Source organism: Molossus molossus, unplaced genomic scaffold (assembly GCF_014108415.1).
Source record: "Molossus molossus isolate mMolMol1 unplaced genomic scaffold, mMolMol1.p scaffold_m16_p_21, whole genome shotgun sequence".
NCBI classification, from domain to species: domain Eukaryota; kingdom Metazoa; phylum Chordata; class Mammalia; order Chiroptera; family Molossidae; genus Molossus; species Molossus molossus.
Window position 1 is genome coordinate 49,215,631 of NW_023425357.1, and position 25,961 is coordinate 49,241,591.

Here is a 25,961-nt window from a genome sequence, read left to right on the forward strand (position 1 = left end):
TGCCCACCGCCACCCAGCCTGGCATCCATGCGACCTGTGCGCCCCGCCTCACCACCTGGCCTGAGAGCTGTCTGCCTCCGGGCCCGGAGGGCGGCCCTCTGAGCTGGCAGTGGGCTCCGGGCGCTCCTGGGAAGGCTAGGTTTCTGCACCAAGCGTTTTATTTCACAGATCACGTGCTGATTCGGGGATTTCCAGGCCAATCCAGGGTTAAGCCATATTTCCCAACATCGTGTTTCTCCAGATCTGCAGCCTTCCCCCAGCACAGCCGTGCTGCTGTGACCCCAAGACGAACTGTCCAAGAGCGCAGCCGCAGATTCAGAGCGCGCCGCCGCAGGCTGGCCAAGACCCTCTACTTTGGTTGCATCAAAATAACAAACAGGCTTCTGAGACATCCCCAGTTCACACTGGCTCGGAAGAGAAGTGCTCCCAACTTCAAGGCACAAGGAAGAAGTGTCCTGGGGCAGAGTGACGACAGCGACCAGTGGCCCTTGTGAGGCCTGAGGCAGAGTCGCTGGGGGGGCGGGTTCCGTCCGGGGCATCAGGAAGGCTGAGGACCAGGCTCCCTTGGGGCCCCGGGGCTCCTCATTTGTACTTCTCCAGGAACTGTAAGTGGAAGTCCTTCACCTTCTGCAGGACCGTCTTCAGCTTCTCCAGGGGGGGGAGGATGGTCATTCTGTCAGGAAAGAGAGCGGCATCAGCCTGGACACAAATCACTGCAGAAAGGGCGAGGGTGACCCCCCGGCTCGGTGCCCCTGCAGCCGTGGGGACGAGGCGGTGTGGGCCAGCTGCAGGGTGGACGGGCCTGCCTTGGCCACGGCCACGGCTCCAGCCCCGACACACCTGGCTCTCGGACCACTGTTCTGTCCTCCACACATAATTGTTCACCCACGTGACACGTGAGCAAAAGCAACGAGCCGGTGGCAGCGATCAGGCCAAGCACCCTCGGCCGTCATGGCAGACGGCCCGCCTGGCGGGGCGCGCTGTCCGTGTTTCCCAGACACGAAGACTGCACTCTGCCTGGACAGGCCTTTCCGACCCCGCCCGGGGGGCCCGTACAGTGAGCGCCTCCGGTCACAGCTGTCCCTCTGCGGAATCCCCAAGTCCTCCCCAACACTCAGCATGATTCCCAGGCCTGAAGGAACCCCCGAACGGCGAGGTGAGCCCCGGAGGGCGGAGTGGCCAGCCGTCCATGTTGTCCACTGGGGCACGCTGCCCGCGACCTTGACCGAGTCAACACTTGGCTCCCAGTGCTGACTAAACTCATGACGTTTCTTTATTTAGTGTCTGCGCAGGGGACAGCTGAGAAGGCCCTGCGTGGAGAAGGTGCTGTGCTGAACAGCTCTGGCCTCAAGCTCGCTCGTCCCCCGAGTTCCCGTCATAAGGGACAGCTGGTTCCTTCAGAGTTTGGATGCAGGACCTCAGCAGGCTTGTGGGGCAGTGGACAAGCTGAGCCCGCGGAGGCTGGAGGAGGAACGGAGATGAAGGAAGCGCACCACCGGCCACATTCCAGATGGTACGTGAGGGATGGAGGCAGCGGAGGGGACCCAGTGGCCGAGGAAACGACCCTACACAGGGTCTCGGCTTGGCTCTGGAGGACAGAATGGGGGCGCGGCGGGGGCAGTGGTGACCGAGGGGGAGCTGGGCACTGCCTACATCTACGTCACTGAAGCCAGACTGTGCCCTATGCTCAGGAGCCCTGGTTCCCAAGACAAGCCTGGGCGCAGCCCCTGGTGCGGAGAGGTGGTACCTGAAGTGGTAGGTGCCTTCCCTCTGCCCAAAGCCACTGCCGGGCACGACGCAGATGCCAGTCTCCTCCAGGAGCTTCATGCAGTAGAACATGTCGGGGGCCATGTTATGGGCCTGCGGGAACAGGGCAGGACGCGGGGTTCACACCCAGCTTTGCACACACTCCACTGAAAACTCGAGCAAGCACAGTGGGAACAGGTTCTTTCCCACAAGGCCTTCCACCCTCTCCTTCCCGGTCCTCCCCCGAGGGCACTTTGCCATTTCTCTTCAGACGGGAGGGAGGGAGGGAGGGAGGGAGGGAGGAGGGAGGGAGGGAGGGAGGGAGGGAGGGAGGGGAGGGAGGGAGGGAGGGAGGGAGGGAGGGAGGGAGGGAGGGAGGGAGGGAGGGAGGGAGGGAGGGAGGGAGGGAGGGAGGGAGGGAGGGAGGGAGGGAGGGAGGGAGGGAGGGAGGGAGGGAGGGAGGGAGGGAGGGAGGGAGGGAGGGAGGGAGGGAGGGAGGGAGGAACATCGACGTGAAAGACACATCAACTGGTTGCCTCCCATATGACCCGGACCAGGGCCGGGACCAAACCACAACCGAGGTACATGCCCTTGACCGGAATTGAACCCGAGACTCTTTGGTCCCCGGGCCGACACTCTAACTGCTGCGCCAAACTGGCCAGGGCTCCTGTCCCCTTTCTATGAGGACTGGCCGGACACTGGACGCTGCTGTAGCTGGTGCAGAACACAAGGACCCTGAACGGCGACAGGACAGCCATGCGCTGGGCACCGTCTGATCCTCGAGACGGAGGGCCAGCTGACCTCTGGGCCCACCCCAGGCAGGAGCTGACTGCGGTGGCCTCCCACCCACCCCGCCACATAGCCCTGTGTCCGGGGCCGAGGTCTGCACCCAGGGGCTGTGAGGGAACACGCTGCTGGGGCACTGTCGTCAGCGCTTCCTGCTCCTCAGTTTGCACAACTTGGGGCACCTGCTGGGTGGTTCTCGGGCCCCAGCCCGGATTCCGATTCAGTAGGTCTGGGTAGGGGCAGACAATGTTTACAAGGTACCGGGGAGGTCTGTGGGGCGGTGAGGACAACACCCAGAAACGCTTGCTTCTCAAGCAGGGTCTGTGGCATCGCCTGAGACATTGTTAGAAACACGGAATCGGCCCCGGCAGACTTCCTGGTCCAAAGCAGTGTCACAGCTGGAGAAGTGGAACTCCGGGGCAGCGGCCGGGCAGAGGGGGTAAGGGGACCGGCCTTGGCTCCTGTGGCTCCGCAGCCTGTGCTCAGCCCTAACGGCATCGCGTTCCTGGCACCTGCCTCCAGGGCACCGCGGGCCCGGCGCTGCCCCCACTGCCCATCGGCACAGCGGGCAGGGCCCACCACGTTCGGGGCCCCCAGGCGCGCAGCAGCCCCCAGCCCTGACCTGAGCGGCAGCCACGGCTTTGGGCGGGATGAAGATGCGAGGGAAGGCGTACATGGCCCCCTGCAAGGGGTTGCAGTGAATTCCCGGGACTTGGTTAAACAGGTCTTCCGTCAGCTTAGCTTTTTTGGCCAGATTACTCAGGACAGACTCCTTCTCCTGAGAGGACAGAGAGAGCTCAGAGTCAGCATCTCCGGAGGTCAGGGCACGGCGGCGGCCACTGGACGCGGTCCCTTTGACACCGGTCACGAGACAAAGGCCAGCTTCCTGCGTGCGTGCAGCCCGCTGGGAGAAGGGCCACACAGAAGCCCTGTGCTCCGGGTGCCCGGCCGCGGGGCCCACAGGCGAGGAAGAGGAAAAGCCGCCACGGCCCTCCCACTCCCACCCCCGCCCAGGGCGTCCTCACTTCACCTCCTGGGGGCTTCAGGTACCCGAGGAACCAAGAGCGCCCCCTGGAGGCCACCTGGAGAGGCTGGCCATGGAGACCCCGAACACACCGAGACGGTGCCCCTGGCTGGGCAGCGATGCAGACGGGCCACGGACACAGACGCACCCTGATGAACTGCTCGAAGGACTCCTCTCCTGGCACCGGGGGGTTCACGACAACGTCCATGGCGGCCTGCCCAGACACGGGTGGGCACAGGCGGACCGAGAGCAGCTTCACCAGCTGGCCTTTGATCTCAGGGTGCAGGTTGACCACCTCCATGTAGCCTCCCCTGTAGCCACACCTGGAGGGTTGGAGAGGGGGCGGGAGACCTCAGCAGCGTGCGGTCGGTCAGCCAGAGCTGCTGTAAGCACCCCACGCCGACACTGAGTGGCCAGGTGCGGCCGATTCTTGCCAGTGGAAGGTGCAAGCCCCACGTGACCCCCTCACAAGGGAGCAGCTCTCTCCTGTCTCTTTCCTCTCACTTCCCGAGAAACGGAGACACTGGAGCAGCTGCCGCAGAGCCAGAGACGGATGCCCACGCTGGGAAGGCGGGCCGCCCCACCGCCCGTCCTTGAGGGGCCTCGAGGGGCACAGCCTGCCCTGGACTCCCCTACCTGGGACTCTGTCATTTTCACGTCTGTGCGGCTGTATCTGGGGACTCTTTGTTATAGTAGCTGAGCCTGAACCCCAACTAATACACTAGCCTTGCCCCAAAGGGGCACAGACTCAGGCCTGGCACCCCCTGCGCCAGGCTGGCCAGTTCACTGGAGCATCTGCCCGAGGACTTTGCTGCCTGAAAACAAAGTCAACCCAGCAGAGCTGAGAAAGGAGGCGAAGGAAGGGCAGAGACAGGGTCCCGCCGCCTTCTCAAAGCCCAGCCAGCCTCGCTCCCGGACTTCCTCCTGAAATGGATGGGTTCCTGTTACTGCTAAAAGCATGCAGGGCGGTGTAAAGTGGAATCATGCAAATACGCTGCAACATACATGCGTGAAAACACACACTGTCAGAACCAGGAGCTCCGACAGGTACTTTCTGGGTTGTGCCTCCGTCCGAGCCGTGACTGACAGGTTCAGACTAACGCCTGCTCGCCAGCAGGTGCCCGAGGCCCGAACCTGGTCTCACCGTCCTCTCTGCCCCCCACACCTCAACCTGAGCGCCGGTGTGACGACACCCTCAATAAATCGCGCCTCGGTAGCATCAACGGCAAAGGCAGGTTCCCGTCTGACCCCTGGACTGGACGCCCCAGAGCGAGCAGACAGCCCGGCCTCGTGTTCGTCGCCATCTGTCTGCAGGCTGGACCGGCTTCCGACGAGCCCGGCCCAGCTGTCCTCACGCTGGGCTCCCGGGGACAGCGCAGCCGGGGGAGGCGGAACCACGTACTCGCCCATGTAGCCCTTGGAGGTGGAGTGGAAGGAGGCGAGCTCCACGTTGCTGGAGTACTCGGGCCCCATCTCGGAGAGCACCTTCTTGAAGGAGTGGAACCTGCAGTCCGGGGAGTACACGTTGTCCTGGTACACCTGCGGAGGGGACAGGCGCTCAGGCTCCACCGCAGCCGGGGGTGCGGGAAGCCCCGGTTCCGAGGCCACGACCAGGGATGAGCCGTGGTGCCCGAGCGGACCTTCCAGCAGGAGAGGCCTCGGGCCGGGCAGACTGACGTCTCCCACGTGCACCCGCACAGTCCCCACACCTTCCGACCTCCTGTGCCCCAGCAGCTGCTCCTTCGGAAGTGACGTTTCCGTCCTTCGTAAGGTACCGAGAGCAGGGCCTGTGCCTGTCCCGGCCGCTCCCTCGGCCTCAACACCCACCCAGGGAGACCTGTCCTTTCCGTCCACGTTCGCCCCCGCCCCCCAGAGCAGCTCCACCCCTCTCCTGGCCTGTGGCCCTCGGCACACAAGCACCCACTCTGCCCCGCAGATGCACCTGCCAACCCCTTGGGAGCCCTGGGGGCCGGCGGAGGCCAGGCCGGCTGCACCCTCAACAAGCTGGCAAGTCTTCCCACCCGTCTCCTCTTCCCAGACCCAGTGCGGAGGGGAGCGGAGGGGTGCGGAGGGGAGGGGAGAGGAGGGGAGGGGAGGGGTGCAGAGGGGAGGGGAGGGGTGCAGAGGGAGCCCACGGGCAGTCTGCTGCCCCCTCTTAGAGATGAAGATCGCAGGCCCATCTGCTACTAACCGTGGCCACAGCTGAGTGGCAAGCGTGTGTGTGCAAGTGTGCACGCGAGTGTGAATGGAGGGACTGAGGACAGAGAAAGCTAGTGTGCCGGATGCTCTGACCAGAAATCACTCAGAAATGAAGATGCAGAACAGGACTGGCCAGGACATCCATCTCCTCCGTGCCAAGCAGGAAAAGAACAGCCGGCCTTGGCTCCAGAGCTGGGGTCATTAAGACCCTCTCCCACAGGACACCGTGGGGACAGCATGGCAGTGCTGTGCCCACCCAGCACCCGCTCTCCCTGCTTGAGAAAGAGCCCGGCGCGCCCTGGAGGTCTGGAGGGCAGGGCGGAGGCCCCACGGCCGGCTCAGGGCTGGGTCACTTCGCACCAGCCGACCACAGGGAGTGGGTCAGCGATGGGTGTGACCCCCACTGCACCAGTGCTGAGCCCCCGGATCCAGCCCCCGCCTGGAAGCCCAGCACCTTTTCTCTTGAAAGTTTAAGCGGTTTGGGTTAGATTTCTGGAATTTGTAACCAGGGTGGGGTGACTTAGGTCACAGTCTCAGCGGTGGTGACCCTGCACATCCTCGCCTCGGGTGGGCTCTCTCCTCCCAACCTGGGAAGTGCAGCCAGAGGTCACGCACTTACCTCGTCAGCCAGGAGGAAGAGCTGTTCTTCCCACGCGAAGTGGATCACGTCTTCTATGCACTTTCTGCTCTGCACCTGCCCTGAAATGCCCGAGAGCTGGGGTGTTGGCGCTCCGCTGTTGCACTGTCCCCAAGGAAGAACCTCACCCCAGCGACCAGGTGACCGTAAGGACCCCTTTCCTCGTGTCTGTGCCTGATGGGTATGTCTTTCCTGTTTTTTTCCCTAAGAAACAGTTATTTCACCCTGGCCAGTTGCTCAGTGGTTAGAGCATCGGCCCGCGGACCAGAGAGACGTGGGTTCGGTTCCCGCTGAGGGCACATACCTCGGTTGCAGTTTGTCCCCGGCCCTGGTTGGGGTCATGTGGGTGGCAGCCACTGGATGTGTCCCTTTCACGTCCATGTTTCTACCCCCCTTCCCCCCTGCTCTATCTGAAGATAAATTTTTAAAAAAATGTCCTCAGGTGAGGGTAAAAAAAAAACGTTCTTCCCAGACAGCCAGGTGCAGGTCTGTGTATACACCTGGCCGAGGAGTTCCGCCCCTATAACATAAACTGCTACGCAGAGAATTTCCTAAAGTGCAGGACTTGCAGCTCCCAGGGAGGGACCAGCGGCCGGAGCTGGAGCTTGTCAGAGATGCCCAGCCCAGCCCAGCCCAGCCCAGCCCAGCCCACCACAGCCCACCCAGCCCAGCCCGCCCAGCACAGCCCAGCCCAGCCCACCGCAGCCCAGCCCAGCCCAGCCCAGCCCACCCAGCCCAGTCCACCGAAGCCCAGCCCAGCCCAGCCCAGCCCAGCAGGGGCTTGTTTCCACACAAGCTGAGAACACTGGTTCTCCTCCCGGATTCTGGGTGCAGCCTGGCCTTTCTAAAGAGCCCCTTTGTGATTCTGATGCGCGACCAGGATGCAGAAGCTGGCTCCGGTCATTTCCCTCCAGCTGCTGGCTAGAATGCCCGCGCACGCCCACTGCAGCCGCTGCCAGTCCTCTGGGCTCCGCGGCCCAGGGGGCGCTCGCCGCTGACGGGCTCGCAGCTGATGCCGGCGGATTCCAGTCACGCCAGCGTGTTCTGGCCCTGACCCAATCCATCCCAACAAAGGACAGAGCAGCCCTGGTTCTCGGCATCCAAACAGCATCAGGACCTGCGAAGCCAGCCACCCAGAGGCCGAAACAGGCAGGACTGGGTTTGTTTGCTTGTTTGTTTGTTTTTTTTTGGTTTTTTTTGTTGTTTTTTTTATCCTCACCCGAGGATATTTTTCCATTTTTTGTACAGATAGAGTGGGAGGGAGAGAGAGGAAGGGAGAGAGAGTGAGAAACATCGACATGAAGGGACACATCGAGTGGCTGCCACCCGCACGACCAACCAGGGCCGGGGACAAACTGCAACCGAAGTACGTGCCCTTAGCGGGAACCGAACCCGGGTCTCTCCGGACCGCAGGCCGACGCTCTAACCGCTGAGCCAAACTGGCCAGGGCTGCTTGTTTGTTTTTAAGAAAAATATGCAAAATTCAGAGTGAATAGTTTTTGGGTTCCTTTGCCTTTTTAAATATGGCATTTAGTTTTTGGGTCTCCAGGTCCACAGCCGTGCTGTGTCTAGAAACACGCACACACGCCGGCGTTCTGGGGCCTGGTTCAGAAACCGGGCCGGAGGCCCGCGATGAGGGGCGAGTCCAGGAGAGGCAGATGCAGGAACGGGAGGACAGCTGACCTCGCCCACAGCCACCAGGCTGGAGGGCGGCGGCAGCGGCCAGCTGGGCTCTCACGCTGGCAGAGCTGGACTGGGACCGGGCCAGAGCAGAGGGGCTCCCCTCACTCTCAGCACCCCGCCCCCCAGGGAAGGGAGCGCACACCTGTGGGGTTCCCGGGATTGATGATGCACAGCACCTTGGGGTCACAGTGCTCTTTGGCCTCCCGCACGGCCCGCCGGAGCTCGTTCACGTTCAGGGCCCAGCAGTTTTCCTCGTCCAGGTAATAGTTCACCTGGACGGCATCGAGCTCGGAGATGACCGCCGAGTAGAGGGGGTACTGCGGGATGGGGATCATCACCCCCGTCCTCGACTTGCCGCCTCCGGACACCAGGATCTTCAGGATGGTCTGCGACAGAGACGCCACGTGTTGCAGGGCCACCGCCTCAGCCAGCCTGGGGCTGCCAGGCAGCCAGAGCCCAGGGCCCATGCCCAGCCTCTCCGCAGCCGCCCGCCGGCCTCCGGTGAAACCGGTGTGACTGTCACTTCCCCAGTCCCACTGTCTGTCCTCATCTGCGGATTGAGGTTTGCTGTGAAGAATAAGCAAACAGCCCTGGCCGGTTTGGCTCAGCAGTTAGAGCGTCGGCCTGCGGACCAAAGAGTCCCAGGTTCGATTCTGGCCAAGGACACGTACCTCGGTTGCGGTTTGTCCCGGCCCTGGTTGGGGTTGTGTGGGTGGCAGCCACTCGATGTGTCTCTTTCACATCGATGTTTCTCTCTCTCTCTCCCACTCTGTTTCAAGATAAACATAAAAATATCCTTGGGTGAGGATTAAAAAAAAAGTCCGGCCAGTGTGGCTCGGTGGTTGAGCGTTGACCCATGCACTGGGAGGTCGCCAGTTCGATTCCCAGTCAGGGCACATGCCCAGGTTGTGGGCCAAATCCCCAGTGGGGGGCCTGCAGGAGGCGGCCAGTCGATGTTCTCTCTCATCGATGTTTCTATCTCTCTCTCCCTCTCACTTCCCGACTCTCTAACATCAATAAAGGGAAAAAAGAAGAAAAAAAGAATAAGCAAATAAATGCTTCCATGCCCCCAGCGCAGGGCCTGGCAGAGGAGGTCATGGTGCGTGCTGAGGGGGACAGAGGCCAGTGTCCCCTGGACATCCTGCAGGGCCCGGCAGCGCCTCCGCGCCGTCCAGTTCCTGGGAAACTGAGGCCGAGCAGCGTGCGGGCTCCTGAAGACTGGCCGTGGGCAGGACACAGGCTCCCAGGATGGGTAGAACAGCAGGGACCAGGGGGACCCACCCCACCTCCAGGCCTGTCTCCCTGCCAGCGAGCTCACACGCTCGCCCTAACAGGCAAGGCTGCCCTGCACGTGGGTCCCCGGGCAGCCCGCACACGCACAGAGATGCCGTCGCTCGCCCCAGTAGTCAGGTATACGTTGTCCGGGTCCGCAGGCACGCCGCCATCCCTCTGGGTGATGTAGGCAGCAACGTCCTCACGGATGCAGTTAACGCCCTGGCTGGCACTGTAAGACCCTGGAGGACAGCGAGCGAGACAGTGACCGGAGGCTGGGTGACCAGAGGAAGGGCGTCCCGCTGCACCGTCGGTGACATCCACACATGGGCTGAACAGAGGGGGTTTGGGAGGTCTCAGCAGGGCCCACGTCCCACCACTCAGCTCTGGAATTGGGCCAACTGTTTAACCGCCTACCTGGGCTTCATCCACCCATCCACCCGCTCACCTGCCTGCCCACCCATCTGTTCGCCTACCCACCCAGCCACCCACTCATCCACTCATTCACCCAGTATTCACTCGCAACCCAGTGTCAAGCATGATTCTAGGCCTTGGCTTCCAACCAGTTAACTGGTGCCCATCCAGCGTCCTCTTCCTCCCTGGGGCTTGGGTCCTCTGACAGCAGAGACCACGACGGCTGGGACTGCTGCTTCATCACGGGGGCCTACACACGGTCCACCACACTGCAGAAGGGGTCGCCCCACAACGCACCGCCTGCCCGCCCCAAGTCTGCAGCCCTGCCCGAAACCAAGCACAGGCCCCTGGGGCTGCAGGGCATGACCTACTCCCCAGCCCGTGTCAACACTACCCTCAGGCGGCCATTTAGGATAAAATCCGGACCGCCACTGGCTGTGCTGGATGTTAGCACAGTGGACGGCTGGGGTGGGGCACAAAGGAGCTGTCTTCCCGCCTCTGGCTCCCCGCCGCCAGGAATCCCCAGGCCCTTGCCCAGGGCAGCTCCCTGTCCTGCAGGCCAGACCTTCTGGCCTCTGCCTTTAGACCTTGTCGGGCTCCCAACCACACTGACCCCCAGAGCTCACTCTAGTCTCTCCGGGTCTCTGCTAAAGACACAGGCCCCCCGGCCTCTCTCCGGGCTGCTCCTCCCCCAGGTTCTGCATCTTACACGCAGGGAGCCTGCCGCTCCCGCTGACATGCTGCCCGTAAGCTCCTCGAGGGCAGGGACCTTTGCCTGCTCTGTGCAGTGCGGCGTGAGCACCTGTCCCCTGCTGGGCCCGCCCTCCCGAGAGGGCCGCCACTCAGGACTCAGGGCTGGTGGGGTGACCACAGCCAGGAAGGTGAGCATGGGGCTTCGGATAAAGGGACAGAAGAAGGGGGAGGAGAGGCGGCGGAGCCCCTGCTGGGCGAGCCGCAAGAATCCCTGCCCCACTTTCCGGAACACTGGGGCACAGCTCCTAGCAAAGCTCCAGGAGCAACTGTTTTTCCTCCCAGAGGGAGGCCTGGTCGCCTGTGTAGCGCTGGGCAAAAATAAACAGGAAAACAGACAAACAGGAGATGAGAACAAAGAGCAGAGGCCCAGGGGCTGGAAACCCGTCTCCGCGGGGAGGGAGGGTGAACACATCTACACAGCGGGGCATCTACAGGGCTGCTCCGGGGGGCCGGGGACACACTGGAGCGGAAGGGTGGGTGGCATGCTGGGAACGCTGAAGCCACCAAAGGGGGCCAGAGGCCTATGACAGTCCTACCCTTCCCCAGGCCACATGGGACAAGCTGGGGCCGCAGAGATGGACAGAACTGGGCACGGAGCTTCCACTTTGCCCACTGTGGCCGAGGCCGGGCACTGGTTAAACCGTCTCCTGGCAGAGGGCTTGTCCAAGCCAGTTCCCGAGGCAAACCCCGATCCAGCGAGGCGGGCGCTGCACCTCCAGGCTCCCAACCCACCAGACGTGGCACTGACCCCACGGGCTCAGCAGACAGGAGGCGGACAGCCGACGGGAACACTGTCCGCACCACTCTGCACGCCGGCCGCAACCCCCCCATACACTCCCCGCGGGCAGCAGGCCCAGGCCCAGGCCCAGAGTCCTTGCCCAGGGTCCTTGCCCACCCTCTGGGACCTGGCGCTGGGGCCTCACCCAGGCTGTTCCCACCACAGGCCTGTAGGATCCGCCGGGCTCGCTTCTTAGCATCTTCTGGGAAGCTGGGGCTGTCCAGCAGATTAGGGTACGTGCAGAGTGCCATCACCTGGGGGACAGGGGCAGAGGCTGGGTTCCCAGCACCCTCCACCCCGAAGCGCCTGGAGGGGCACAGGGAACCCTGGGCAGGACATGGTATGAAGGTGACAACTCTGAGGCCCATGGGCGCTGGGGAGGGGTGGGGAGGAGGGCACTGGGCTCCCTGCAGCAGAAGGGGAGACAGGAGAGACAGGACAGGTGGGGTGCTTGGGCTTGGAGCCCAGGAGTGGGTTGCCACAGGGGGAGCCTGGGAACTGAAGGAGGTGCTGCTCAGCCCCCAGGCCCGACTCCCCGTAAAGGCTCACGGAGCCCGGGGTCTCCTGGGCAGGGGCCGGGGCTGAGAGGGCAGACTCCCAGCGGACCTCCCGCCCATCACCCATTCCCTGGCCAGAACTGAGGACCAGCTCAGCGTTCCCATCTCGGTAACAGAAAATCACCCTAACCCCACAAATTAAGAGGATTAAGCAAGAAAATGTTTGCACAAGTGCCAGTCAGCCCCAGCTCTCCAGACAAGTCTAAACTGGCAGCTCAGGGCTAAGACAGGGGCGCTGGGGGCTGGGGCTCACGGCTCTGACCCCGCGGGGTGCCTCCCCGCCGGCTTTTCTCCCTCTGCACAGCGGGCAGTGCCCCAGCCTCCCCCCTCCCAGGGGCCCTTTGCCGGTCAGAAGAGGGGGCGGGGGCTGCAGGAGGCCAGCACCCGGTGGCCCCCGGCCATGGCAGGCCAGCGCTGGAAATGTCAGCCAACCAGAATGGCTGAGGCAACAGGAGCCTATTCATGCTGGGGCCCCAGGCGTGGGGGGGGGGCTGCTGACAGAGGCCACGCTTCCAGGACAACCAGAGCCCTCTGACCTCCAGCCTCCACCTCCCGGGCGGAGCCGCCCAGTTCGGTCTGATCCGTTTCTCATCCCGGCCCAGCTGTGTGCATGGGCAGCTGGCCTGCTCCCGAGGTCAGTGCCAGCCCTGTCTGTTCTACTCCGCGCCCTGTGACACCCCCTGCAGGCGGAGCCCCTGCCCCTGGCCCCTCGGACAGCGGGCAGGGTAGAGGGAGCCGGGGTGTTCTGCTTCCCTGCCTCCCTCAACCTGCTCCCCGGGCCACACAGGGAACACTGTTTGCTCCCAGACAGGCCCCAAGTCCTCATGGGGAAAAGCCTCCACCCCAGCTTGTCCGCAGCCGCTGTTCGGGAGGCCCTCTGGCTTCTGCCCCACCCGCCAACCCCACAGATGTGGCCCACACAGCACCTTTACAGCTGGTGCTCACACTGAACCCTGAAGCCGGCCTCCCGAGAGGGCAGGACAGGCTGGGTCGCACCAGCAAGGCAGCGGGAGGGCAGAGGCCGGCCGCTGCGTGTTCTGCTGGGCAGCGCCAGGCCTTCACGCCCCCCGCGCCACCTGGACCAACACTCAGCTGGGAAGCCTCCGCTACCCACCTCTCTCTCCAGCGCCCTCGCCAGCCAAGCTCCGAACCCACCCCAGGACCAAACACCATGGCAGGGCCTTCCTGGGGCTTCGTCCACTGGAGCACACACCATGGGTTCGGAAATCGTAGACAACTTAGAAAGGGGAGGAGGCTCAGGGAGAGAGCCAGGGGCATCGGGCACTGGAGAGGGTGCTGCTTGAGGGGCGCCTCCCTGCGGGGTCTGCGTGCCTGCCGTGGCCTGAGCGGCTGGAGAGGCAAGGAGGCCGCCTCACTCCCTGCCTCCCCGTGGCCGCGGCTCCCGAGGCCAGCTCACCTGGCGGAGGAAGGTGATTGGCTGTTGGCCCATGGCCTGGGCATCTCCGATGTTGGCACGGATGACCTCAGTGAACGGTTTCTTGATACCCTGGGCAGAGAGAAGGCAACAGCTGGTTACACCCGCGGCTCCCAGACCCTGGATTCCGGAGACCAGCAAGGATCCCACAGGATGTCAACACGCAGCCCTGTTTGAGCCCCGCCAGGTGCTGGGCACAGGGCCAAGCCCTTGACGTGCCTGGTCCCACTGAACCTTCACAACCCCACGAGGAGGAATTAGGGAGAGTCCCATTTCACAGGTGCGGGCGGTGAGGCCTCAACGGGCAGAGACACCTGCCCAAGGCCACACGCACAGTGAAGACGAGTGCTGAGGCTGGAAGCCAGGCCCCGAGAGCATTCGGAACCGCTCCTCCCGAAAAGGCCGGAAGCACCCCCCGTTCTGCCAGGGCACCGGGGCAGCCTCAGAGCAACGTCTGAGTGAGGGTCGGGGCCGACGGGCGGAGGGAGGCCAAGGTCAGCAGGGAGAGGGTCCCACGGCCCCGCTCCCACCCCAGGACCGCTCTGCCTGGGCGGCCCGAGTAAATGGCCAGGGGACCGCGACCCGCCTCCCAGGAAACGCCCATCAGCAGGGACCTCTCAGGACTGTTCCCGCAGCCTTGGCCTTGCAGAATGCAGACTAGGGGCCGATTGTAACATCAAAACAAACAGCATCAGGGAGGAGAAGACTGGCGAGAGCAAAATCGAGGCCACGGCCAGAGCACAGAAAAGAGATGCCGGAGAGCAGAGAAATCAGAGGCCCCAGTGACGACACCACTGGAGAGGGGACAAGGACACCCGGGTTTGGGTGGGGGGCGGTGGGGATCAGGAAACGCGGGAAGTACACCCAGCTCCCTGATAAATCCAGACATGGCCGGTGGAAGAGTTAGAATCAACAAACAGATCCAAGCACCTCCTGGGGCAGCTGGAAGGATTATCTGAGATAAACAGTGTGAGAACCACTTGGCAGAGCTCAGACATCATCATCTTACAAAGCCGGACCGAGATCGCGGCCGCCAGGGCCACGGTGGAGGAGGAAGGCGGCGGCAGCACCAAAGGGCCACCCGGCCACCACCCCATCTCAGGCTGCCCTTTCCCCCAAGGCACCCATAGAAACTGGAAAGATGGGGTTCCATCATTTCAACACTAGCTTTTTTCTCCATTTCTCACAATGTGTGGAGAAAATCAACTTTAGCCCTGGCCGGTTTGGCTCAGTGGTTAGAGCGTCGGCCTGCAGACCAGAGGGACCCGGGTTCAGTTCCCGCTAAGGGCTTGTACCTCGGTTGCAGTTTGTCCCCGGCCCTGGTTGGGTCGCGCGGGTGGCAGCCACTCAATGCGACCCTTTCACATTGATGTTTCTCTCTCTCTCTTCCTCCCACTCTATCTGAACAAAATATGGAAAAATGTCCTCAGATGAGGGTAAAAATAAATAAATAAATAAAGTACCAATTGTGTTTATAAAAAAAAGGAAAAAATCAGCTTTAGAAAACTTTCCCTTTTTCATCTTTTTTATTTTTTATTACTTTTGTCTTTTTTAATTCCTCACCCAAGGATATTTTTCTACTTATATCAGACAGAGTGGGAGGGAGGGGGAGAGAGAGACAGAGAGAAACATCGATGTGATAGAGCCACATCGACTGGTTGCCTCCGGTAAGACCCGACCAGGGCAAGGGACGAACTGCAACCGACGTACATCCCTTGACCAGAATCGAACCCAAGACTCACTGGTCCGCGGGCCGACATTCTAACTGCTGAGCCAAACCGGCCAGGGCATTAACTTTTTTATTTTTATTTTATTTTATTTTTTATTTTTTTATTTTTTATTTTATTTTTTATTTTATCCTCACCCGAGGACATTTTTCCATTTTTTGTAGAGATAGAGTGGGAGGGAGGGAGAGGAAGAGAGAGAGAGAGAGAGAGAGAGAGAAACATCGACATGAAAGAGACATATCGAGTGGCTGCCACCCGCACGACCAACCAGGGCCGGGGACAAACTGCAACCGAGGTACATGCCCTTAGCGGGGACCGAACCCGGGTCTCTCTGGACCGCAGGCCGACGCTCTAACCGCTGAGCCAAACCGGCCAGGGCAACTTTTTTATTTTTAATTAATCCTCACCTGATGACATTTTTCTATTGCTTTTTTAGGTAAAGTGGGAGGGAGAGGAGAGGAGAGGAGAGAAACATCAGTGTGAGAGAGACATCATCGGTTGCCTCCCACAGGACCCTGACCGAGGCCACGGATCAAACCTGCAACACAGGTACATGCCCTTGACTGGGAATTGAACCCATGACCCTTCAGTCCACAGGACACTCTAACCGCTGAGTCAGACTGGCCAGGGCAACTCTCCCTTTTTCAATCGGTGACATACACCTGGAGTAAAAGCCAGTGGGCTTAAGGGATGAAAGCAGCTGCCAATCAAGTGTCCCTGGCTCTCCTTTCCACCCCTCGGCCCCTCCCCCGTAGACATTCAGCTGCCAATCAAGTGTCCCTGGCTCTCCTTTCCACCCCTCGGCCCCTCCCCCGTAGACATTCAGCTGCCAATCAAGTGTCCCTGGCTCTCCTTTCCACCCCTCGGCCCCTCCCCCATAGACATTCACCTGCTTTTGGAGGAAGCATGGGGGGCTGAAGAGGGTACCCCAGAAATGGCCTGGACCTTCATCAACAGGGCCTGATAAGTCTCCAAAAGCTGTTTCGGGGGGAAAGAGGCCTTTCAATTGCCTCCTGCCCTCCGGCCGAGTTCTTCAGGGCTGGCCAACACAGAAAGCAGTCCCGGGGGCAGGGAGAAGGGGCCAAAGTGTCCTAAAGGCCAAGGCAGGGTGGTGCTGCCCACTGCTCTGGGACTAGGCCGGGTGAGAGGCACCTGGAGACAGGCCAGGGGAGCGCAGCCTCAGGGCTCGGCTCACAGGTGGGAGCCAAGAGGTGTGGAGGGGCGGGCCTGACACACCCTTGGCCTGGCCTGGGCCCTGGAACAGTCTCTGTCAGCCTGGCCAGCCGATGCAGGACTTCCATGGCCTGGGCACCGTCCACTCTTTGGCAGGGACACATCTGTCACATCTGAGAGCCAGGGGCCAGCGCAGGCCTGCAGCAGGGTCCGGAGCTCCCTGTGCTGGGCCCTCCCCTGCGCCGCTCAGGGCCCGCCCACAGGAGCTGGGGACACCGAGCACCTCCTTTCTCTCCTTTCTCGGGCCTGGCTGCCATGACAGACGGGCTGGGACGGGGGAAGCTGGCTCTCTTGAATGACAGGGTCCAGCCTGCCACGGTACAGAGGAGACTATTCTGGACAGACTCCCGCCCACACGGACTCCTCCAGGCCTGGCAGGTACAACCAAGGGTGGCCTGGCCTCAGCCCAGCCCAGAGGCCTCTCAGGTCAGCACGCAGCATCCTTGTCCCCTCACCACATCCGAGCCACCGTGTGATCCACCTGCACACATCCTCCCGGGTCAGCACACAGCATCCTTGTCCCCTCCCCGCATCCGAGCCACCGTGTGATCCACCTGCACACATCCTCCCCGAGCTGACTCCCTGTGGGGCACTCAGATGAGCTCCTGCCCAACGGGTTCCCTTCCCACCACTGGGCTCAAGTAGGGATGGGGGAGCAGGGTGTGGACTCTGAGGATAGAGGCTTTCAGAGAGTGTCAGTGGGGAGGTACCAAGGTCCTTCTCACTGGCCCAGCATCACACGAGGGTCAAGGGGACCAATTTCTTCTTTTTTTTTGGTACATGCCCCTAGTGGGAACCGAACCCAGGACTCTCCGGTCCGCAGGCCAATGCTGCAACCACTGAGCCAAACCGGCCAGGGCTGAATTTCTTTTATTTATTTTCTTTATTGATTTTAAAGAGAGAGGAAGGGAGACAGAGAGAGAAACATCGATGAGAGAGAACACTGACTGGCCGCCTCCTGCATACCCCTCACTGGTGATCGGGCCCACAACCTGGACATGTGCCCTGACCAGGAATTGAACCGGCAACCTCTTGGTGCACGGGTCAATGCTCAACCACTGAGCCATACCAGCTGGGCAATTTATTTATTTACTGTTTAATCTTCACCTGAGGATATTTTTCCATTGATTTTTAGATACATAGAGTAGAAGGGAGAAAGAGAAAGAGAAAAACATTGATGTGAGAGAGACACATCAACTCTTTGCTTCCTGCACTACCCCCACCGGGGCCGGAGATCAAACCTGCAACCTAGGCACATGCCCTTGACCAGGAACCAAACCTGGTCCGCAGGCCGACGCTGTAACCACTGAGCCAAACCAGCCAGGGCACAAATGTCTTTCTTTTTTCTTTTTTTATCCTCCATTTTTCCATTTTTTGTTCAGGTAGAGTGGGAGGGAGAGAGAGGAACAGAGAGAGAGAGAGAAACATCGATGTGAAAGGAACACATCGAGTGGCTGCCACCCACACAACCGACCAGGGCCGGGGACAAACTGCAACCGAGGTACGTGCCCTTAGCGGGAACCGAACCCGGGTCTCTCAGGACCACAGGCCGACGCTCTAACCACTGAGCAAAACTGGCCAGGGCCAAATGTCTTTCTTTTAAAGTAGCATCTAAACTCTAAAGGAAACGGCCAATCAGATTTCATCACCTGGGCCTGGCCCACCCAGGCCTCCCCATCTTGGTTCTCAGATTGCGATGCCACCTCTGTGGTTACTTGTATTGACAGCAGTGATCAGCTCTTCCCTCCAGCTAGGAATGTTTTGCCCCAACTGTGTGGACCCGACAAACAACAGAACAAGGCCATTCCTCGGGTGCCAACTTCCACCCCCCCTCCCGGGAAAGCAGGGAAAAGTAGGTTGAGAAAGAACTGATATCTTTTCAAACTCCTGCTAAATGCACCTTTTTTTTAATCCTCACCTGAGGAATGATTCCACTGATCTTTAGATGGGATTGGGGGGGGGGGCACACACACATACACATCTACTGGCTTCCTCCTGCACAACCCTGTGACCCCGACCCCGAACGAGGCCAGGGATCGAAACTGCAACCGGGGTACATGCCCATGACCAGGAATCAAACCTGCGACTCTTCGGACCAAGGGCTGACACTCTAACCACGGAGCAAAACAGGCCAGGGTTGCAGCTTATTTTTAAGTGCTACTCAGGGAGAAAGGAGAAACAGGGATTCCTGAGCGAGCCCAGACCGGGCTGGAGGAGAATGGCCCCTTTCACGCCCGCTTAGCCCCCCTCCTCCTCCTCAGCTCTCCAGAGCATTCTCCAGCGCCTATCACAGAAACAGGAAGGACAGGACTCGCTGGGCCAGCCACCCCACAGCTGAACACAGAGCCCCCTGTCCAGCCAAACGCCATTACTGTCTGCAAAGCACCTGGTGACTGAGGCAGCATAAAGGTCTTGGTACCACCAAGGGCCCTCTCAGGTCCCCCAGACACCTCTCTTTTTACACACAAGGAAGCGAGATTCACCCCAAGTCACCCCACTCCCTGCAAATTCTCGCCCATCCCATCTAGAACCAAACTGAACTCCTTATAATAGAAGTCCAGTTTTGATTGCTACATTTCAAAACAGTGGTACAGAAACCAAAGCTGGGCCAAGCCAAACCAAAAAAAAAAAAAGGACGGAAAATCCAAGGCTCTCTGAGGGGGGCACTGTTGAAGGCAGCACAGTGCAGAGACTGTCCCCGGAGCAACAGGCTCGGAGAGGCCTCTCTCCAGCTGGCCTGGCCAGGGCTGTCTCTTCAGCGCCAACAGCCAGGTCCTAGAACCTGACAAAGGCACAGGGCGAACAAGAAGGAATGAGCCTGAGAGCACCAGAGGAGGTAGGTGGGCAGAAAGAACATCTCAGCTCACCCAGGTAGGGCACGGTGCGTGGGACATCTGTCCCAGAAATCATAGCGTGTTTCTGGCTCAACTGATTGTTCACCTGCAATCAGAGAGCCGTACCCTGCTGGAGATCCTTCCTGGTTCCCCACTTTCACATCCAAAATTTGCACCTTAAGATCCTGAGCCCTGCATATAAATCTCTCATTCGTCTTTCCGTCTCCCCCGGTTTGTGACCCTCCACCCGACGCGGTCTCCAGACAGCATCAATCCCCCTCCCCAAATGCCCTTAACATGCCACCTCCCGTCTTTGCCCACAGCCCTGCTCTCTCATTTTCTCTGCCTGCTGAGAACTCGCACTGATCTTAAAGAACAGGGAAGAGGAGGCTCAGACCCAGAGAACAGGACAGTCAGCTCCCCGAAGGCAAAGCAGTGTCCCTCCTGGCCCTGATCACCCTCGCGCTTCAAGGAGCCCACACCCAAGCTGCTATTGAGCAAAATGGAGAGATAACCCCTGACCTCTGCTCAGCTCTGGAACCAGAGAAATCAGCTGAAAAGTGATAAACCGGGAACAATTTAACCTCAGCTTTGTTGTAACAAGGAGACTGTTTGTTGTCTCAGCTGAGCCAGCGCCAGCCTGCCCAACATCAACAAGGAACAGAGCAGCGCAAACCGGGTTCCCCGGGCCCACCTCCGAGCCAAGCTTTAAACATAGCCCTGCAAGGAGCCAGGAGGAGACACTGGACTCGGACTTGTCCAGCTCACTGTTTTGAGTCAGCAGAACTGGGTGTCCCGATGAGCTGTCTGCCGGCCACGAGCTCATCAAACCCTCAAAGTCCCTGTGGGAACGGGGACAAGTGGCTGGGTCCCACCATGGCTTCCTTCCATGCATTCTCGGACACTGCGTGACCACCTCACCGAGAAGTCCAGTTCTGAACCTCCCCCACCCCCATTCTGGGTCAGAACTATCTTGAGCAACATTGTTCAACTAACTTTTTAAAAAATATGTTTTCATTGATTTTTTTAGAGAGAGGGAGAGAAACAGAAACATCGATGTGAGAGAGAAACATCCATCAGCTGCCTCCTGCATGCCCCCCACGGGGATCCAGCCCCAAACCCGGGATCGCACCGGGACCTCTCAGTCCATTGCCCAGACGTTCAAGCCACTGAGCCACACCAGCTGGGTCAAGCATCTTAAACTCTCTAATCAGTTCTTAAAGTCTTAGGAGTGTTTACCTTTAGACATTGCCCTCTTGACTCCACCTCCCACAGCTCACCAGGTGAGAAGCCCTCCAGGGGCCTCTCAGCCCTTGCCAGATAAGTTGCTTGTTCTTGCTTGTCGGGAGGTAGATATCACACCTGGGTGTGTGGTCACTTTGCAGGCAGCTATGAACTCAAGCCAAGATCTCAGCCAGCTGGCCACCAAGAGGAAGAAAGTCTCTACCAAGGCCCCAAAGGCCCAAGTCTCCCCCACAACGTACTGAGGGGTGGCTGTGTCCCCAGAAGGAACAAAATGCAGCTGTCAATCAAGGTTCCAGAGGGGCCTAAAGGAAGGAACTAGGTAGGGATCTCCTGGCTCCTACTCTTGTCAAGAACTCATTACTGGCACCCGAAAGGTCTCAGACATAAAGAGAAAAGGCTTGGGGTACAAACCCCCCTCCTCCCTAGCGATCACCTTCCCTCCACTGCCACCCAGCACCCCATCCCCCTGCCCCTCCATTTTACTTTCTTCAAAGGACTTATTCACCTCTGAGGTTGTCCTGATCTCTTCACCGCAAACGGTCTCCCTGCCCTCCCCGCCCCACCGCCCCGCAAGGTACGGGTTCCAGGCTGGGAAGACAGCGCCAGGCACTACAGGGCACTCAACAGGTGACCCGCGTCTGAGGGCCGGACTCCATGCCGGGCCCGGGCGGGCGAAGGGGTGGGAGGAGGGCACCGTGCTGTTCAAGTCCAGCCTGGCCGAACGCAGCCGCCGCCACGCGGGTGGAAGGAAGTCCGGCGCCGCCGGCCCGCGCTCACCCGCTGCAGCTCCAGCTCGATCTCGCCGGCCTTGAGCACGATGGGCCCCCGCACGGCATACTCCACCGCCTTCACCTGCGGGTTCATGGACTCCAGCGTCAGGATGCGCTCGCGCCGGCTCGGCTCGCGCCGCACTTGGAGCACGGCCGGGGCCTCGGCGGCCGCGCTGCTCTGACGACGCCCCCAGGGTCCCGGGGTCCGGGGGCAGCAGCCCCTCCGGACCAACGCCGCCGCTCGCTGCATCGCGCACCCGCCCGGGGACACCTGGGCACACAGAGAAAGGGAAACACGTCGCGCACAGCCCACGGAGGGCGCCCACGCGCCTGCCCCACGCCCGGCCAAGGGCTCCGGGCTGGGTGCCCATCCCCCGGCGCCGCGACCCGACCCTCCGCCGCGCCGCCGCGGGGCCGCAGCTCCGCACGGTGGGGGCTGCCCAGGCCGTGCGCGGCGCACGCCTGCACGCAACGTGCCTGTCGCCGCCCGGCCGCCCTGCCCGGCGGGCTAGCGCGCTCGCCCCGCGCTGCTCCTCGGCTCCGGCGCCCGCGGCCGCAGCCCAGCGCCAGGCGCCCGCACCACCGGGCGCTCAGCACGCGCACACCCCCAGCCGGTGGGCCCGCCCAGGGCAGCCCGCTGGCCCCTGGGACTTGTAGTTCCGCAGTCTGTTTCTGGAGCGCGTGTGGCGGGCGGGCTGAACTACAAGTCCCATAGTGCTCCGCGCCGGCCCGATCGGGGGCGGGGCGGGGCGGAGGCGGGAGAGAGTCTGGCTCTGCCCAGGCTGAGCAGGCGGGAGCCGGGGTCTGGCTCGGCCCCGCGGGGGCCTGGCGGGGGCCTGGCGGGGGCCTGGCGGGGGCCGTGCTCTCAGCCTTCTTGGCATTAAAAGCTGTTTGCAGCTTCCCCGGGAGGCGTGTTCCGCCCCCTTCCCCCCCGCAAGGACGCAGGCTGAAAGATGGTGCAGTACTGGACCCGAGTTTCATCATCCCGGTGGCCGCGGCTGCTCAGCAAGGGCTGGTAGGAAGTGGGGTTCAGAGTTCGGGACTTGACTGCCACTCTTACCCCTTCTGAACGTGGTTTGCAAAACGGAGACCTGCCCCCAGCCTCAAAGGGGGGTTGTGAGATTGAAGGACCAGCCCCTGGCATAGCACGTGGTGGACCTTGTCCTGGCCGTTCCGTGGAGGCTTTGCCCCACCTCCATGACCTCTTTATATTTCCCTCCAAGTGTCTGAAATGACCTCGTTCAGATTCTCTTCGCGGGTTTACCGTCCATCCCCATGGAAGCCCAGAAGGGCAGGGCAGCGTGTTCCTCCATGTCATTCACAGCTCCTCGAAGGGGTTCCAGCACAGAGTGGCCACTCAGTAAAGATTGGCCGAAGAATGAATGCTTAACACAGGGTGGCTATTGTTTTTCGCAAAGGTCTCGACAGGTAAAGGCTTCCTGGCTCGCGCAGAGCGAGTACAGAGAGAAGAAGAGGCGTGGAAGACACCCGGTCTGAGAAGCTCAAATCCACGAAAGGACGTGGGAGGGATTACCTGTCGGCCTCAGACTCTATCTGCAAGGCAGATTGCATAGAGGACCTTTAAGGGCCCTTCCTGTCTTGGAAATTCTGTGTCAATACCAGTTCATTCCCAGCCTCTTTCTCAGTGGCCAGGAATTCAGCCTCAGGGTGAGTCTTCCCAGGGGCCTTAGCTTTCTAAGGACTCCACTGCCTTCAGTGTCATGGTCTCCCCCACCTTGCCCTGTTAGGGAGACGCACATCCAGACACCTCCCTCCACCTCCACCTCCAAAACACACTTAGCCTTGACCTGCATATGACGGAAGCACAGTCCCTCACTGTTCACCCGAGGGTCCGTGCACTTCCTGCTACGCTAGGCCTGATCTGATCGGAAGGGGCCAAGGAGCTGGGAGGCAGGGCGGGCTGAGACACTTGAGTACACATTTATTTGCACAACTGGGAGAAACAGTGAGCAGCACACAGCCCATCTGCATGGGCTCCCACGTCATCACTGTAGAAAACCAGTTCCTGCCCCAGTAGTGTCCTTTGCCAACCTGTCACGGTTGCACGAAAAGAAAGTTTCCTTGCTTTCTTGTGAAATACATGTTACCGTCTGCAAAGCACTGTCTTGCCTCTCACTGCATTTGAACCTGACGGACGTCAGTGAAGAAGAAAAGGCAGGCATCATCCCCGTTTTACAGATGAGGCTCAAAGAGATGGAGTGATTTGTTCGAGTGGCACAGTTAAGTGTGGAGCGGGGACCACCATTCCGAGCCCAGGGCTGCAGGCCTTATGCTCAGGGACCAGGCTTGAGCAACTCCCTGGGTTGGGAAATTTGAGTTGTGTGTTGTAATGCTGAGCCCTTGAAAGGCTTTTGGGTGGTAGCTGTGGTAATGGGTGGTGGTAATAGTGTCAACTTTGTCCCTTTTTGGCCCTCTAGAACAGGTAAGGGTGGGGCAGGAGTAGGCTCCTAACATTAAAGATAACACCGGATGGAAAGGATCATGAATGCCCTCCCTGGGAACTGAATGACAGCTCCAAGCACATAGCAAGCTCCTGATGCTGCATACAGTTCGGAGAGTCATATGTTCATAGACGTGCCACCAATCTGCGCTCCTTAGCAAATCTTTTTTTTTTTAATCCTCACCAGAGGACATTTTTGTATTTTCTTCATATAGAACAGGAGGGAGAGCCCTGGCCGGTTTGGCTCAGCGGTTAGAGCTTCAGCCCGCGGTCTAGAGAGACCCGGGTTCGATTCCCACTAAGGGCACGTACCTCGATTGCAGTTTGTCCCTGGCCCTGGTTGGGTCGTGCAGGAGGCAGCCACTTGATTTGTCGCTTTCACGTCGATGTTTTTCTCTCTCTCTTCCTCTCTCTCCCTCCCACTCTGTCTGAACAAAAAATGGAAAAATGTCCTCAGTTGAGGATAAAAAAAAGAACAAGAGGGAGAGAGAGAGGAAGAGAGAGAGAGAAACAGCCATGCGAGAGAGACACATCAAGTGATTGCCACCCACATGACCCCTGCCAGGGCCAGGCACAAACTGCAACCGAGATACATGCCCTTAGCGGGAACCGAACCCAGGACTCTCTGGTCCACGGGCCGATGCTCTAACTGCTGAGCCAAACTGGCCAGAGCTCCTTAACAAATCTTCACTGGGCACCTGCCATGTTCGAGGTACCAGGCTGAGCTCTGGGCCTGCACAGAACATACAGTTTCTTAGGGACGACAGATAGCATGTAGATAATCAGATAGCATGTAGATCATCGCACATGCAAATGTGTGATTACTGTGATCACTGCTGGGGGGAGAAGAGCCAAGTTTTACGACAGCCAAGAAGCCAGAGGTCTGCGCAAAGGTTTCCCTCAGAAAGGGTTGCACTCGCTGTCCCGAGACCTGGCCGGATGACGTGGGACAGCAGTACGGTCAAGGGACCGTGCTCTCACCTGTCAAGGGAGGACTTGCCTTCAACCGTAGTGCAGTCGGTAGGCGGTCTCCGCCTGTCAGTGCGAGCAGAGTCTGAGTCACCTGCGCAGGGCCACCATGCCTGGAGAAGTCTGCTCAGCGACCGAGCAAGACTCCGGACATCAGCGTGCAGTACTTGCCCCAGGGCTTCCCAGGACAGCCAGGCCGCCGTCAGTCCTTCCTGCTGGGCGTGCTTCCTCCCACCTCCTCTCACAGGACCGGTTCCCTGACATCCATCTCAGTTCAGGCCCAGAGGTCTGAGGAGCTCCCAGAAGGCTGTAGGTGACGACAGGGCAGACAGACCGACAGACAGCACTGGGACACAGGTCAGAGGTGAGCGGTGTTAGGACAGACAAGCCAGGCTTTGTGTTGCTTTGCTGGTGGCTCAGCTGGTTGGAGCATTGTCCTGTGCACCAAAAGTTGGCAGGTTCGATTCCCAGGCAGGGAGGCAAACAATCAATATTTCTCTTACTTTCTCTCTCTCTCCCCGCTTCCCCTTTCTCTACAATCAATGAAGACATATCCGCGGGTGATTACAACATAGTTAGCACATCCGGCACCTCATATAACTACCTCTTTGTGTGTCTTAGCAACTCTCAGGTGCACAATCAATGAAGACATATCCTCGGGTGATTACAACATAGTTGTCACATCCGGCACCTCACATAACTACCTCTTTGTGTGTCTTAGCAACTCTCAGGTGCACAGTCCAGTATGTTAACTACAGTCACTGTGCTGGCCTGTGGAGCTGTTCTCTTTGTGGTTTCCCTGGGGTTACGTAGAGCAACTAATGTTACAGGAACCTCGCTTCTCTCTCTCTCCCCCAAGGATATTTTTCCATTTATCTTCAGATAGAGCAGGAGGGAGAGAGGGCGAGAGAGAGAAACATCGATGTGAGAGGGACACATCAAACTGGTTGTCTCCCGACTGACCTGACCAGGGCCGGGGACAAACAGAAACCGAGGTACGTGCCCTTGGCCGGAATCAAACCCACGACTCATTGGTCTGCAGGCTGACACTCTACCACCGAGCATATTTCTTTATTTTTAATTTTAAAACCTATTTCCCATTAGGAAGTACCTGTAGCATGTATTCACCTTTTTTTTTATCCTTACCCGAGGACATTTTTCCATTTTTTGTTCAGATAGAGTGGGAAGGACAGAGAGAGAGAAACATTGACATGAAAGGGACACATCGAGTGGCTGCCACCCGCACGACCCAACCAGGGCCGGGGACAAACTGCAACCGAGGTACATGCCCTTAGCAGGAACCGAACCCGGGTCTCTCTGGACCGCAGGCTGACGCTCTAACCGCTGAGCCAAACCGGCCAGGGCGCATATATTCACTTTTGTTGTCTTTCTGGTTTAGTTTCATTTCTGAAATAACTAATTTACTCCTAATTTTTTA

At 59.9% G+C, this 25,961-nt stretch overlaps 1 protein-coding gene across 3 annotated transcripts; it reads right to left on the reverse strand.

Annotated features, from left to right (window-relative positions):
- GPT2 (glutamic--pyruvic transaminase 2) lies at positions 1 to 25,032 on the reverse strand. 3 transcript variants are annotated; one of them, XM_036274365.1, is made up of 11 exons: positions 21,101 to 21,361; positions 13,267 to 13,356; positions 11,438 to 11,546; positions 9,456 to 9,589; positions 8,218 to 8,461; positions 6,375 to 6,454; positions 4,959 to 5,095; positions 3,705 to 3,879; positions 3,155 to 3,310; positions 1,748 to 1,860; positions 1 to 673 (listed from the first exon to the last, which is right to left on the reverse strand). In XM_036274365.1, the coding sequence occupies exons 1-11, from the start codon at positions 21,341 to 21,343 to the stop codon at positions 583 to 585; spliced, it is 1,572 nt and encodes a 523-aa protein (XP_036130258.1). In that variant the 5' UTR covers positions 21,344 to 21,361; the 3' UTR covers positions 1 to 582. The 3 variants fall into 3 exon arrangements, with proteins under 3 accessions (XP_036130258.1, XP_036130257.1, XP_036130259.1); XM_036274364.1 differs by lacking the exon at positions 1 to 673 and adding an exon at positions 855 to 1,588; XM_036274366.1 differs by lacking the exons at positions 1 to 673; positions 21,101 to 21,361 and adding exons at positions 856 to 1,588; positions 24,536 to 25,032.
- Positions 25,033 to 25,961: the final 929 nt, after the last annotated feature.

Bases quoted from the DNA above. Each gene is read 5' to 3' on its own strand.
- GPT2 (XM_036274364.1), bottom strand. From the start codon at position 21,343: ATGCAGCGAGCGGCGGCGTTGGTCCGGAGGGGCTGCTGCCCCCGGACC. The intron at 13,357-21,100 runs GTGAGCGCGGGC...CTCTCTGCCCAG, and splicing joins TCGAGCTGGAGCTGCAGCGG to GGTATCAAGAAACCGTTCAC. The intron at 9,590-11,437 runs GTGAGGCCCCAG...GCTGTCCTCCAG, and splicing joins CTGTGGTGGGAACAGCCTGG to GGTCTTACAGTGCCAGCCAG.